The sequence below is a fragment of the Tympanuchus pallidicinctus genome, unplaced genomic scaffold, assembly GCF_026119805.1.
Source record: "Tympanuchus pallidicinctus isolate F22 unplaced genomic scaffold, pur_lepc_1.0 scaffold43, whole genome shotgun sequence".
Lineage (NCBI taxonomy): Eukaryota > Metazoa > Chordata > Aves > Galliformes > Phasianidae > Tympanuchus > Tympanuchus pallidicinctus.
In genome coordinates this window covers 1080734-1097076 of record NW_026294762.1, presented here as the reverse complement: position 1 = coordinate 1097076, position 16343 = coordinate 1080734, and the positions used below count along the sequence as shown (strand labels likewise).

The window sequence follows — 16343 nt, the reverse complement described above, 5'->3', positions numbered from 1 at the left end:
ATAGCCCAGCAGCTGCCCCTCGTCGGATTAGATCCAGATCCAGCTGCTCCAAAAGGGACCTGCTACAGCCAGAGCTCAGTTGTGAGCGATGCTTGTTACACACACTGAAGAAAGGGAAAAACTGCTGTTACTGAAAGAGAGGGAAGAGGAACAGAGAGATGAGCAGCTCTGCAGCCACCGAAGTAGGCACAGAAGGAGAGCAGGAGGAGCTCCAGAAGCAGAGTAGAAGATCCCTGAAGCCCAGGAGAGGTCATGGTGGATCACATTATCCCCCTTCAGGCCACGGGCACTGCGTGGAGCAGATCTCCACATACAGCCATGGAGCAGCCCACAGTGCAGCAGTAGATGTGGACTGGAGGAGACTGCAGCCCACGGAACCCAGCAGGAGCAGCTCTGGGCCGGAGCTGCCACCCGTGGTGATCAGTTTGAGGGAGGCTGGACAAGCTGCCACTCATGGGGCCCCATGTTGGAGCAGTGCTTGGAAAGCTGCAGTCTGTGGAAGGCCATGCAGGGTCAGTTCAGGAAGGATGGCATTCATGGGAGGGGCCGACATGGAGCAGGGGCAGATAGTGACCAAGGTGGAGCAGTAGAGATAGAGCATCGTGGACTGACCACAGCTCCATTCCCTGTCTCCCTGTGCTGCTTGGGGGGAGCAGGTAGAGGAGTGTTTGAGTAAAGGTATTTTAGTTTGCTTTTGGTTCTCTCTGCTCTGTGCCGTTACTAATAGGCAATGAATTATATTAATCTCTCTATGCTGACTCTGTTTTGCTTGTGATTGTAATTAGTGAGCACTCTCTCTGTTCTCATCTCAACCCTTGAGTCCTTTTCCCTCTCATTTTCTCCTCTCATTCTTCTGATGAGAGAGAGTGAGATAGTGGTGTGGGGAGCTTTTGCTAGCCATCAATTTGATATTTGAACTCACCACAGTAATTCCCTTACATACAACACAGAGTTACATCCAGGGACTTAACTGACAAGGTTAAATCCCAGTACAGAATATCTGCAGTTCTGCCAATGCTTTTTTTCCTCAGCCACAGCCATTATAATTCCAAATTATCCTGCCAAGATCACCCTTTTTCTCTCTCATGGGAAAACTATCTACTACTTGTGCTTGCCGTATTCTGATGGTCCTTATTGTGTCTCTGAGAGAGAAGATTTTAATTGGATTCCTGAAAGATCAATCAAAAAAACTGTGGATTGTATAGCAACAGAACAATTTGCCTTCCAGAACTAAAAGAATCATGCAATCCACATGTGCTAAGCTGCGAGGGAAAGTCAGTTCAAGTGAGCTGATATGACAGCAATTTGCTAACACACAAAGAAAAGCCATGTACAAGGCAAACAAGAGCAAACAGGTGTTTGGAGAGAAGTCTCCTGTCCAAACAAGTCTGAGATTCAATTCCTTTGAGTGCTGTCCCTGGAAAGCTGTTATTCTCACATGTTCAGAAGCAGAACTGATGACTTACAGCATCTGCAGGATGATCTTTGCGGTACACTGGTGTCAGGAGGCCAGTGCTACAGTGTTTCCTTATGGTCTGCTGAATGTTCAAATGCAAGATTCCGAATGTGATTTCATTTAGGCAAATAGACAGGGGCTAAATCTAGAGGAAAGCAAAGGAAAAAAGGACTCACCTCTTTAGGGTTCCTACAATTCACAGTGTAGAATGTTTCCAGAATGGAGATGGGCTGAGCTTTAGGTCTCAACTTGTCCTTCACACCTAGTTTGGCACTGAGAGGCAGGGCTATGGCTCTGCAAAAGAAAAGATACAAGTTCAGCCCAGAACAGAACAATGATTTCTAATGCTGTAACACTGTAAAACATTGCGTGTACGTAACGGTTTCCTCCTACAGTTGCCTCCTACAATTCCGAGTCACAGTACAAGTATCACATCAATCAGGTGAGGAAGACAAGTACAAAACCTTGCAGCAGAAACAGCAAGACTTGTATTCTGCAGGTCTGAGCTCTGTTCAACATTGAATGAGTTTGGAAATGTTACGTCCTGCTTTGTCAGTGCTTGCAGAGACAGCTGTGATCCCTGCCGTTGCTTTTTGGCTTACCTGCAGCTTATGCAGAGTGCCACATTGATGGTAAGGCCTAAATCTAGGTGACATTGGGGTCCGACAGAGACATCTGTGTCCCATCCCACGTTTACATCTGGGCGATAGTGGGGGCCCCTCAGTCCCATCCCATGTGGACATCTGTGTGACACTGAGGACATCTGAGTCCCATCCCAGGTGGACATCTGGGTGACCCTGTGGACAAAGGGGCCCCATAAGGACACAAGGGTGACACTGGGGTCATCTAGGTGACCCTGGGGACATCATGGCCCATCCCATGAGGACGGACATCTGAGTAACACTGGGAACATTTGGGTGACATTCAGGACATCTCTGGTCCCATCCCACACAGACATGTGGCCTAATCGAGGTGCTCCTGCTCCGGCAGGGGGATTGGACTAGATGACCTTTGGAAGTCCCTTCCAATTTCTGATATTCTGTGATTTTGTGATTCTGTGAAATGCTGTTCAGTTTTTATGTGGTCATACAAGGGCACTCACTTGAACTAAGGACTGGGCTCAGGATCAAAAGAGAGACTCTGAGACATGCAGAATTAATGGAAAAAGACTTCCTGATGAAACAGGAGGCCGCTTGGTCTTCATTGGAAAAATGTTCCTCAGTTTTTCCTATGGCAAGTCAAACTGTGAGAAAATAAAGGGCACAGCAACGTCATATTTAACCACAAGGACTTGTGCTACCTGTGCACCTTCACTCTTTCAAAGTGAAACAATGCAAAGAAAAACATCTATATAACAAGGAATAAGTACCAAGAGAAGACAAAACTTCCTGTGCTCAACAACTCAACTTCTGCGCTACAACCGTTCTTCTATTCCTTGGCACAAAGTAATAATGTGGTGTGAAGCATCTAAGTATTCCCTGACCTGATGCTCTTCCACCAAGGGTATATGTTCCTGTTTCTAAACATGAAATGTGCAAAATGTCTGGGAAACCTTATTTCTGCATTTTGGAGATCTTTTATTTTGCTCAGAGTGCTTAAAGCTTACTTGAATGGTCACTGAGTTATCAACTGTAAATCAGTGCTGACAGTGGTTGTGAGCTGATGAATATGCAGCAAGTACTGAGACGCAGGCCTGCCCTGCCTGGCCAGACTTAATTCTGTTCAGGCAGCTCCTCTGGTAAGTTATCCCAAACGATTCAGATATCAAGAATTCTTCTTTTCCACAGCAGCAAACAAACTGGAACATTCGCTATGCAGGTATTTTAAAAGTGTTTTACTTAACAACAGTATATGATTTGCTGGTTGCCTGTGGTTACCTCTTCTAGCTACACAGACTATATTCCACATGTTCATGTGCTCAGGGACTATTATAGATCAAAAATCCTATCAGGGGGTTCTTCTGGAAGTTTAATTTTCAAAAACCTGTATCACCAATTAATAAAAAGGTATCAGAAGCAATTTTCTGAAGAACCCAACTACATACAGAATTTTGCAGCTTGTATTACATCAAACCATAAAACACAAAATGGTTTGCACATTTGGCTTCTTTGTGTAGCAGTTGATTTCAAACATTCTTTGCATGGCCAGCTCCAAATGGCCAGCTGTTGTTTTTTACCTTCTCTTTAGCTTTCCAAGAAGGTTGATTCAAGCTCCTCTGAAAATGAAGATGTAATCAGTTTCTATTGTTTAAGAAGAACCTTACTGCAGTTTCCTATAGGCTGGAAACAGAATGGTCTGAAATTTTTCCGACAGATTAAAGGGAAAGAGAATGTTTCTGCTGGGTGCCAGGGCAGCCAACAAGTTTGAAAAGCTATTTAAATTATCCTTAATTTTGGTTAATGCTTATTTTCTCTTTCTTAACGTTTTGTCACAGCCACAGTATAAAATCTCACTGTAACAAAAACAAGCCAGTTGCAGCTGAAGAAGACAGGGTGTGAGTAACCAAAGTTCCAATTACTTTGTTGTTGAGGTACTGAATTTAACCATCAATTATAGGACCAATCCTAGTTTTATGGACATTATTGGGAAATCAAGCCGTGAAATTCCTCCAAAGGGATGTTTGTACATGTTGGATGCGTGCTCTGACTCACTTCTAAGTTTAATCTTGTTCCAAGCACAGCCCTAAGAATGGTGCTTGTACTGATTTCAACATCACAGGTCCATGGTATCAATTGCCAGGGATTGTCTCATCAATGGAATCTTCACAGCTTGCTAAAACATGGAAGAAGAGAGACTGAAGACCGTATTGGACAGTTTCCATACGTAAGGCAAGCCACAGTCAGTGACATGATTCAACTCAAACCTGTTTCCTCTTCAGTCAGGTTGAGGTGAAAATAGTTTCTCCAAAGTTTACAAACGAAAGTTCATACTAAGGCATTTTATTCAGTAATCACCAATGAGCAAACTGTCTTGTGCAAAACCATAATCCCTCACCTGCAGAGGCTTCCACAGCTAGTATGAAACAAAATAATTTAGCTTTTGTGAGTTTATTTTCCACAAATGTTACAGAATTTCTAAGGTTCTAAGGGTTAAGAATTTCTACAGGATAATTTCAAACAACTCTGCCAGTATCTTCCAGCACCAACAGCCAGTGACTGCTGCAACTTCTACCCTTGGAATTGCACAGTTCCTTGAAGCCTCATACACTGTGTTGGCTCTCTGTGCTCTTGACATCTCTTCTACGTGGTTCCAGGAGAATTCTACCAGAAGCTATCATCACAGCTATGTTGTACAGAACAGCCAGTTTACACTTCTGCACCAAAAAAAACAACCAACCCAGAGCACCTAAGAGGAAGATGCTCTCAGGTACGTTTCAATTTCTGATTAATAACAAAAATCTTTGTGGAAAATGAACTGCAGATAAACGCATTTTCAAATAAGCTGCTTGAAAAGGGTTTTCTGTTCCATCTTTTTTTCCTGGTTCTGAGTTCATATATTCTCTGCAGATGAACAATATTTCTTTCTTATAACGCACAAAGCATGAGTAATAAACTGCCACAACCCTCCTAAAGAAGAGACATAACCATTCTGACTGAACCAGGAGTCTGTTTAAAGAGCCATTAAAAACAGTCCAGATTTAAGACATTTTCTAATGCTCTTTTATCTCCCATCAATAACTTCTTGCTATCTTGACCCCTCCACATCTTCCACACAGCTATCGCCATGGAAATTTCTGCATTAGCTACATTTGAAAAAATGAGATTAAATTTATGATTTTTCTTGTTAATAATCCTGATTTACTGCTCTGCTCCCATGAGAAATGCACCAATTCACATTAACAGGCACTTCCTCTTTTATAGACATAGAAATTATTCAAAATTTGCTAACTTGGGAGAAGTAATACTTAGTGGGCTGCAGTTGTTCACCTTTCATTGGCAATATGCTCAGTTACTTCTGAATTAACAGGCTTACATGGAGAGAAAGCTATCTCAACAGTGTAACAGCCAGCCTCCTCCAGCCCTATAGACCTGAGGAATGCCAGAGGCAGGCAGGTAGAGGAAGGAACTGGAGCAAAACTAAAATAAAGTTATTTTTCTCCCATTCTTTCCTGCACTCAGGGAGTCTGAAGGAAGGTAAATCAATGAATTAGGAGGTAACAGGTATGCTCGTGGTGAAGACTTTCTCCAGAATGTGGGGCACTTTGGTGTAGTTCTATCCTCTGACTCAGAAGATATAAGACAGTAACAGCCAGCAGATCAAGGAGGGTGTTCTGGAACATCTGCCCCAAGTCCTTTTGGTTTATACCGTTCCATTTGGAGGAAAATGCTCAAATATTGATTGAATTTCCAGGTAAATTCTGTCTACCGTACTAAACAAGTGTATGTTAATTTCATTAAAATAATAAATTTGTAAAGTCTTACAATGACAGCTAAGTAATATAAATACATATATGGATAGGAATCAGAGTTACACTGTTGTTTTTGCGCACTTGTTAAGAATATGTTCCATTTGTGAGTAAGACTGTGTTTAAAATTTCTTCATTTACTCCCTAGCATTTGATCCTCTGTAAATTAACATGTTGGTCCTAAGCCTTCATATAAAATTTAGGCCAATAAAATTTGTCCTAAATGGCTAAAGAGCTTGCAAAGCTTGTTCTTCTTCCACTATTGCACAAGAGGATAGAGGGGTATTTTTTTGCTTTATCGTGTGCATCAGCAGGGAAGCTCCCTTCGTCAAAGGCCAACTAGATGCCAAATCCTCCTCCCACCCCTTCTTCATCTTGAGAAGAAGGAATGTTACAAGGGCTCAGGAAGTGAACTATTCCAGTTCTCCCTGCAACACAATGGCTAAAGTCAATGTCAAGTCACAAACTCGGAGCTGTTTATTGTGCCTTCTGTTCTTGGAAGCTGCCACTAATTCATTGCTCCATGTAGTTACCAAAGACACACAGAAATCAGCAGATTTATGGATCTTGGCACCTGAAGGAAGCATTAGGCTGTGTGAAGCAAGGAGAACAGTTGTAGTCATTCACATTAATAATGTGACATTAATGATGATGGCAGCCCGAGGCTTGGATGGATGCACTCTTGGCTGGGTAAGGAGCTGGTTGGAGGGCCGGGCACAGAGAGTGGTGGTGAATGGAGTGAAATCCAGCTGGCGACCGGTTGTGAGCGGTGTTCCCCAGGGGTCGGTGCTGGGGCCTGTCCTCTTCAATATCTTTATTGATGACCTCGATGAGGGCATCGAGTGCACCCTCAGTAAATTCGCAGATGACACCAAATTGGCTGGAAGTGTGGGGGTAGCGAGGCCCTACAGAGGGATCTGGGCAGGCTGGAGAGCTGGGCTGAAGCCAATGGGATGAGTTTCAACAAGGCCAAATGCCGGGTCCTGCACTTCGGCCACAACAACCCCAGGCGACGCTGCAGGCTTGGGGCGGTGTGGCTGGAGGACTGCGTAGAGGAAATGGACCTGGGGGTATTGATTGATGCTCGGCTCAACATGAGCCGACAGTGTGCCCAGGTGGCCAAGAAGGCCAATGGCATCCTGGCTTGCATCAGAAACAGCGTTGCAAGCAGGAGCAGAGAGGTGATTGTTCCCCTGTATTCAGCACTGGTGAGGCCGCACCTCGAGTGCTGTGTCCAGTTTTGGGCCCCTCACTGCAAGAAAGATATTGAGGCCCTGGAACGTGTTCAAAGGAGGGCAACAAAGCTGGTGAGGGGTCTGGAACACAGGCCATATAAGGAGAGGCTGAAGGAGCTGGGAATGTTCAGCCTGGAGCCCCTCTCTCTCAGGGGAGACCTCATTGCTCTCTATAACTTCCTGAAGGGAGGTTGCAGTGAGCTGGGGGTCGGCCTCTTCTCTCGTGTCATCAGTGATAGGACCAGGGGGAATGGTTTCAAGCTACGGCAGGGGAGATTCAGGCTGGACATGAGGAAGTATTACTTCTCAGAAAGGGTGGTCAGGCACTGGAATGGATGCCCAGGGAGGTGGTGGAGTCACCGACCCTGGGGGTGTTCAAGGAAAGGCTGCATGTTGTGCTGAGGGACATGGTTTAGTAGGAGCTATTGGGAATAGGTGAACGGTTGGACTGGGTGATCTTTTAGGTCTTTTCCAACCTTGGTGATTCTATGATTCTATGATTCTATGATCTGTTTTTAATTGTCCGCATGCAGTTTGACTCTCAAATAGAGCAGGTCCCATGCTGAGACAGTAATTCTTGCATTATAACTGCAACTTCTGACTGAGATAATCTCTCAGGATTCCCAAGCTAGACACCTTCTTGAGGCTGTGTCTCCCTTCCCTCTGATCTTCAGTGCCTTTCTGCTCACCCAGCACTACTGGGCTGAGCTGTGCTATGACAGTCAGCTGCAAGTCTCCTAAGACTTCATCCTGAGTTCAGTCAAGGGAGATTGCTAGTAACAAATTAGGTGCATGTTTTCTCACACTGCAGTCAGCAGCTGCTGCCCAAAAAGGCAGAGAAGTTCTAGGGCAAATGTTAAGAGTGTTAGGGAACAAACTTCTCCCTCTCGTAAGGCTTATTTTAACAGCTCTTACTTGCTCAGGGCGCAGCATTTGTTCTCTGCCTATAGTAACAAGATATGTTATCTGTAAACTACTGTTTGTGTGTAGGAACATACTCCAATTATCAGTCTCCGTGTATAAAAATATCACAGTGTCAGTGCAGGAATCACAAACACTATGGATAAAGATAAACTACACTGCTATCTGAAGCACCTCCTGCTACAGAATCACAGAATCGCAGGGGTTCGAAGGGACCCCTGCTGACCACTGAGTCCAGGTGGGCTTTGAATATCTCCAGAGAAGGAGACTCCATCACCTCTCTGTGCAGGTTGCTCCAGTGCGCTGTCACCCTCACAGTACAGAAGCTTTTTCCTCATGTTTGTATGGAATTTCCTACGTTCCATTTTGTGCTCATTGCCCCTTGTATTGAATCATTTTTGGAAGATCAAGCACAGAGCAGCTGCTAAACTGAAAGAAGAATTCCCTGTACTCACTACATACGCTTTGTAATTAGGGCCCAAAGACTCTTTACCCACATAATGTGATGCACAAATGCACAAACATTTTCTGGGAATACACAAACCAATACTTGCATGACAATCTGGCAGAGGAAGAAGCAGAGCAAGCTATTTCCACATGAACTATGATAGGAAGAACACAACTATTTTGGCTTAACAGTTAGTAGAACATGGAGAGGGAGAGATGAAGCCATGGCTTCATGCAGACCAGGAGCGACAAAGAAATTTGTACAGAACTTTGAGGCACAGCCTGTTCTCGGGGGCACCAACACTCACTTCCCAGCCCTTAAACCACACGGCAGGCATAAAAAGTGCACGTTACAGGATATAGATTCCATGGGAACGAGTCCCTGAAAATGATGGTGGACAGAGGTCAAAACAGGAACCATCCACACAGTCTCTACATGGAGAGCTCGCACAGGAATCACCACCCTTGTAGTTCAGTGCAATGAAAAAGGGTGAGCTGTGATCCTGATGGAAGGTTTTCTTGGAGATGAACCAATCCCAACAGCCAGGTTAGAAGGTTCAGTGCACTCCTGGCAGAGCAGCTACTGATACCTCCTTACAAGGAGATGCCACGGCCTTTCTGTGAGACTGTCTGAACTCCAATAAAATGCAAGAAAGTTCTCCTTTGACTTCTGCATTTGAAAATCAAGCCGACTCAAAGCACAGGACCACAGAAAGTGAATAGACAGTCCTAGCTCCCTACATTTCTTCTCCATGTAGCTCAGGAATCAAACCATAATACTACTATAGGTTTCTTGTTCCCCACATGCATTGCATTACACAAGCTGGTTACAGCTGGAACGAAATAGGCAGCACTTGAATGAGCTAGAACGTCTTTGAGTGTGAATATGCATTTAAATGAAGCATTAGTTAAACAGCACTTTGCTGCAGTATTTACCTTGAATTCTGCACAAACTGCATTAATTATTATTGGTCTTCTAGCATCAGTGTAACTTGTTGCAGCAAGGAGAACAAAATCATTTAGCATCACAGGAAGACAGAAGCTGCTTTTCAGCTTGAAGAGAAGTTTCCTCTTTCTCACATGCCCAATTCATGCTTCCAGGCACTGGTAACAGCAGTGGTGACAAACACCTACTGTGTTTAAATCAGCTGGATTCTCCATCCGATGACAAAAGAGGGTCAGCATTCAAATTCCCCACTTCAGAAGAGAAAGGATGTTCACCCAGCAGCAATGGGGATGGGGTCACCCATATCCCCATGTGACCCTTGAGCTCATGTAGAAATCCAGAGCTCTGGGCTGTACAATGGTCTTTTGCTTTATACTCTGATATAAAGGTGACACTGCGCTCATCTTGACTGTACCTGAGCACTTGTTAGCAGATACTGCATAAATTTGACCTTTATCCTTTTATTCTTTTATTTTTTTCCCAAAGTGAACAATTGGTGCAATGTTTTCTGTATGGTTTTAACTCAAATATTAAACCTTGGTGTAATAATACAATCAATGGCATGGTTCGCATCTTAAGGGAGGGGCTCAGAAGTTTCTAAGGGGTTTTGTTTCTACAGAAATTTACACCACAACCTTCATGCATAAATACAACCACATCCATCAATACTCTTTCTGTATGTGTACTTACAGTGAGGTTGCCAAAGCTAAAGAAGTTGGATGTCTTATGAAGCCAAGTTGATCGGAAATAAATCAGAAAGCTGGATTAGAAGCTAACCAGAAGCTTCCAGCCAGTAGGAGATGGCTCAAGTGAACACTGGGATCACTGCTGATTTTTAACTGTGAGGGAGCAGCATCTGACCTAATTACTGATCTGGACTTCACTACAATGCATTTGTTGGAGCCTGGTGTTGATGGAGCATGAATTTAGAACAAGATTTGAGAGCAAATCTCTAAGCCTTTGTATCTGCAGCTAAGGAAGCTTTTGCAGCCAACAAAGATGAACGTGTCATTTCCGACAGAATGCAAACTAATGTTCAGAATGTTTCAACTCCCCCAGGTACATTTAACCAGCATCTGCCAAGACGTGAACTGAGAGATCTGTCTTATGATTTTTCTGTTTGAAACATCATTTAACCTTTCATTAAACTCACTTTTCAGCTTATACGACATCAGTTTCACTCCGTATGAATCTGCCACAAAGATACACAAAGGAATCAAAATATTTTTTTCTAATTGAGGGAAATGGCAATTTAGAGCATAAAATGGGAGCTTGGAGCAGAAGGCTGAAGTGCTAGTGATGGCAATGGTGATGAGGAGACGGTTGGACTAGGTGATCTTGTAGGTCGTTTCCAACCATGTGATTCTATGATTCTATAAAGGAAATGTAAAGCAGACCCGAGCTAAGTACTGCACACCTCTAAATACATCACATTCATAAACTTTAAAAAAAAAAGCAATAACCAAATTCATCACATCTTCGGGCCTTCAGGAATGTCACAGGATGCCAGAATCCCAGGATCCAGTTAAGCTGAGAGATAATGCACATCACTTACCATTTTACGCTGCATCCTGAAGTGAAAGGAGCAGGAAAATCACTTGTGAGGATTTCTCTAATTTTAAATAGGACTTGGTTGGCTAATTGGTTAAGCATTAATAATCTGTAGGATACAGTCTCCCAACCACTGGACTCTGGGATAAGGAGCTCTGGGGCTTTCAGAAGCCACAATTTGCTCTGCTGGGGCTCTTTCCATGTCAAACTTGCGGCTGAAGCACAGAGGCAGCCTAAGGAAGGACACTGCAGACACAGAGCTCCACAGCTGAAACTTCCTTTCTCTTCCTCTTCTGCAAATTGCAAGATTTTGTAATTCAAAATGCATTATCTCTAACTCATATTCAATGGCTTACAATGCATCACAAGTCTCTATGCTAACCTAATGGCTGTGGGTGTAACACACTAACTTTCAACTGCTAATTTTTAGCAGGTTTGACTTCCTCACTGTATTCAGAACAGCAAGGCGTTAATGCTCTCACTTATTTCTGGAGTCCTCGATGGTTACACTTTATAGAAATCAGCAGCCCTGACACTGAGTGAAGAGATATTTCTTTTTCTTTTTTTCTTTCAAATGCAGCGTTCAAATGCTCTTTATTTCAGAATTGAGCCTTAAACCAGTAGTTATGGCTCACAAGATGTACTTCAATCACTCTGTGCTACTTGATTTACAAGAATATCAGAGGTGTCAGTTCAGCTACTGATTTCTAACAGATGATACAAGCAACTGAACACTCAGGAGCAACAACAACAACAAAAACTAGAAGTTAAAATAATAATAATTAAAAGATATCTTCAAAGAAATAATTTTGAATATTTTGTAAATTGAGATAGTTTGTCCAGCATCAGTTTTCACGCACCCAGCTGTATTAAACACATAGGAGAGAAGCAGAGCTGTCTTTTCCCTACGCCTCTTAGAAACCTTGCTCCAGAATTCAAACTCCTTTGTTTTCCTTTGCTTTTTGAAGAGTCTCTGCAAGCTTTCAAGGAATGTCATAACCAAGGGATAAAATACCCCAAAGGAGTTGTTCTCAATCACAGAACCATAGGGAAGGGACCTCTGGAGATCCCCCACACCAACCCCTTGCTAAAGCAGGTTCCCTACAGCAGAAACACAAGAGAGCATCCAGGAGATTTTCAACTATCTCCAAATGGAGCTCCAAAACTGCTCTGGTTCAGCATGTGCCAGGGCTCTGCCAGCCTCGCAGTTCTAGTGCTAGTTTTAGTTTTAGTGCTAGTGGTGGCAATGGTGATGAGGAGACAGTTGGACTAGATGGTCTTGTAGGTCGTTTCCAACCTTGTGATTCTATGATTCTTTTTCATGTGTGGATGGAACTCACTGGGCATGGCTGAACAGAGCCTGGCTCCATCCACTTAACCCCCACCCTTCAGATATTGGTCAGCACTGATCAGGTCCCTCTCAGCCTTCTCCAGGTGACCAGCCCCACGGCTCTCAGTTTCCCCACCAGGAGATGCTCTGTGCCCCCCCATCTCTGCAGCCCTCCACTGCACTCTCTCCAGCAGTTCCCTGCCTTTTTTGAAGTGAGGAGCCCGGCACTGGGCGCAGTGCTCCAGCTGTGCTTCCCCAGAGCAGAGCAGAGGGGAGCAGCACCTCCCTTGCCCTGCTGCCCACGCTCTGTGCAATGCACCCCAGGGTCCCATTGGCTTCTTGGCCACCACAGCGCGCTGCTGGTGCATGGTCACCTCTTGGTTACCTGGGCACCCAGGTCTTCTCTTCAGGGCTTTTTTCCAGCAGGGCAGCCCCTAACCTGTACTGATGCATGTAGTTTATTCCTCCTCTGGTGCAGGTCTGTGTACTTGTTATCATTTAACTTCCTAAGGTTCCTCTCTGCCCCCTCCATCCTGCCCAGGTCTCTTTGAACGACAGCATGGCCTTCTGCTGTGTCAGCTGCTTCTCCCAGCTTTGTATCATCAGCAAACTTGCTGAGGGTGCACATCCCTTCATCCAGGTCACTGATGAAGATGCTGAAAGACCAGGCCTAGCACTGACCCTTGGGGAACACCACTGGTTACAGCCTCCAACCAGACTGTCAGACAGTTCCACTGATCACAGCCCTTTGAGATCTGCCGGTTAGCCAGTTCGCAATCCATCTCACTGTCCACTCATCTATCCCACCTTTTCAGCTTCATTACAAGGATGTTACATGAGATAGTGTCAAAAGCCTTGCTGAAGTCAAGGTACATAACATTCACTGCCCTCCCCTCATCTACCCAGCTGGTCATGATACCACAGAAGGCAACCAGGCTGGTCAAGCATGGTGAAACAATGTTGACTACTTTTGCCAAACTTATTTTCTTCCACTTGCTTGGAGATGAAACCCAGAAAAAGCCACTCCATCACCTTCCCAGGAACAGAGGCGAGGCCAACAAGACTGCAGTTTCCCAGGAGGTCATCTTCTGGAGCTTAAAGCTCCACTGAGTATTTAATTATTTTAAGGAAGACATTCATCAGTGTCCTTCACCCTTGGTTCCCCACTGCTTCTGAACTGGCTCTCAGCAATACACCCATGAGGATCTAAGTGTTTATGAACCTCAAATGTTATTTTCATTAGCATTACCTTTCTGGCTTGTAAGTGTCTACATTCTGTAAGAAAGTTCAGGATAGAAAACCCAGAGTAAATTTATTTCTAAGTCCTATGGAAGGGTAGAAAATGAGAACTGGAGGAGATAGCCTAAAAAAAAGTCTGCTCTGCAACACCTCCAAACTCAGAGAATGAGGTTCATACTCACTACCCACAAAACCTTGGTGACATTTTGGCTACAGAAAGAGCAACAAGCAGAAGCAAAGCTAAGCTTCCATTCAAAATGAGCAGTAGGATGCGCCATATCCAGCCATGTCCATTACAGGCTGGAAACAACTTGAAACATTTTAATAATGCAGAAATAGTGCTTGAAATCTCCTCCTGAAATATCTTCAGTGCAACCCAACTCTGCACAAAATTAGCAACTCCCATGCTTTCCTGTTTCATTCGTTCTGACAACCATGAATGATACTGCTACCATCCCCCTGCCCAGGGCAGAGCAGCAATCGCTAACATCACTAGCATCACTAGCATCACTAGCATCACTAGCATCACTAGCATCACTAGCATCACTAGCATCACTAGCAGCAATTCTTCGCTTTCCTGCTCTTAGGAGTTATATGATAACACTTCTCTCACTCTACAAAAGAACACTGCTCTTGGGAAGATCAAATTGCTACTGCTTAGTAAAGACATTCTGCAAACAGGCAATGATAAGCACTTTTAAAGACATCAATGTAGTTGACGGAGTTATATTTAAATGAGAGCTGAATTATTACCAATGCTATGCAGTCCAAATTAAACTGATACAAACGTATGAAGTGCACTTGTATACACACAAACAGGTATGCACTTATATAGCATAGATAATTTATTTAAGCTGATTTTAGTTAACTGGAATGAGAATCAATGGCTCTATGATTTCATGAAGATTTTTAAAGTTTAAAGTAATTTTTGAGTCTTTTATTTTTGTATTGGTGACAACTAGAAACCTGAGATTCCTCAGGATTTTGTTCAGTCAGAATGCTTTGATTTTGATGTGTACTGTTTAATGATCGTTATTTGTGTAGCACCTGAATACACCCAAGTTGCCAGTCCAAGTAGAAACTAATGGACAGAAAAAGCAAATTTAGACTGAAGTGTTCTCACATCATAACATCTACAGTGGGTCTGAAGAAAGCTCTGTGCAATTCTGAGCCTATTTTAGCTCCTAGTTTCCTTCAGAAAATTGTTTCACAATTCAGAATTTCAGTGTCTGTACTTGTGCCTGAAAACTGATGTTGCCACATCACCAAGAATCTTGAATCGCTTTGTAATATGTAAGGTTTGTGTTTTATTCTATCATTTTCTCCTATTAAAAGCTTTTTTCACCATTCACTAGAACAGTTCTTTTATCATCCAAAATTTAGCTAAGAGGCACTCATCTTCCCCTTTGTGCAAAGGAAGCACAAAGGTCTTGAGGAAATGTTAATGTCATAAGCTCCAAAATCAAGTTTTTCCCACATAGTTAAGAAAAGAGTCACTGAGACAGCTCTAAACTACAGCCGCAGGGAGATACAAAACACCTGAAACAAACACAATGCATCTAAGACCCTGGCCTATAAATGCAACTACAGGAAATTATGAGTGATGTCGGGACACTACAGTTTGAGTATTGGATACAAAGACTCAAAATCAACCTTTGAGCACCAGTGTCCTGTATGAAAACATGGACAGGAGCACAGGACAATATAATAGGCAGTGACATAGGACACTTGCCAGCCCAGCATCCTAGCATCCTACTTTCACATGTATGATATATTCACCAGTATACAGAATTGTGCTAAGGCTCAGAAGCATCCACCTAGACCTGAGCTTGTGCAGAAATCTGTAAAAAGCAGAGCCTGCTGGGCTGCCAATTATCACAAAAAGGTGGGGTATAAGTATGTCACAGTGCCCAATAAACTAGCATTGGCTGAAAGAGACCTCTGGATTTCTCCAGTCCAATGTCCTGCTCAAAGGGAGACCATTGCTAACATCTAATCAGGACAATAGAGGTTTCAACATGAAGTCTTGGAAACGCACCATAGCTAAGTCTTGAGGACACCAAGTACAGAGATTCTCCATGTCTCTGGTGACATGTCCCAGGCCTGCACCATCCTCCCAGGAATGAAGTTCTTCCTAAAGCCCAAAATGAATCTTCCAGGTTGCTGTTTCTTGACTTTGTCATTTGTTGTACCACTTGACGCCACCAAGGGAAAAGTTCTGTTAAGGCACACAGATGTTTAAAATCTGGCTCCAAATTACGGGTCCAGAACACACTTCATATGTACAAGCACAATCAGAGGAACTGAAGAGGTTCTAGAGTTTTAGCTCCTCTCCTGTGTCAGCACAGAACTACTTACCTCCCCCAACAGCTGGAAATGGCCTGAAGTTGCTCCAGGGGAGGTGCAGCTTGGAAGCATTTATTTATAATAAATTAATTTTCATTTATTTGTACACTCAGAACAAATGGTGAGGCACTGGAACAGGCTGCCCAGGAAGTCTTCAAGAAACATGGAGATGTGGCAGTGAGTGCCATGGCCGAGAGTGTCACCGGTGGGGGTTGCTGGTTGGACAGGATGCTCTTATTGGTCTGTCCAACCTCAACAACTCTGTGGTTCTCTGACCTGCCTCAGTATTGTGGTACATGGAGACAAACAGCACTGTATGCTGCTCACCAGCCCTGAACACCCCCTATTTTCCCACCTTACCCAGATCACAGCAGCTCAGAGAGGAGTTGCTTCACAAAGTGTTTTTTCCTCCAGGGTTGCACTCACAGTGTCCTCAGCTCTCCCAGGCCCCACCCAGCTCCTCCACT

At 43.8% G+C, this 16343-nt stretch overlaps 1 protein-coding gene across 3 annotated transcripts in view; it reads right to left on the bottom strand.

Moving 5' to 3' along the window:
• LOC128090156 (ceramide synthase 4-like) overlaps positions 1 to 16343 on the bottom strand; it is a 61255-nt gene that overhangs the window by 19310 nt on the left and 25602 nt on the right. For all 3 annotated transcript variants that reach the window (XM_052702261.1, XM_052702263.1, XM_052702262.1), the window contains exon 4: positions 1633 to 1750. In XM_052702261.1, the coding sequence (XP_052558221.1) occupies positions 1633 to 1750 (118 nt within the window). The remainder of the gene's footprint in view (positions 1 to 1632; positions 1751 to 16343) is intronic.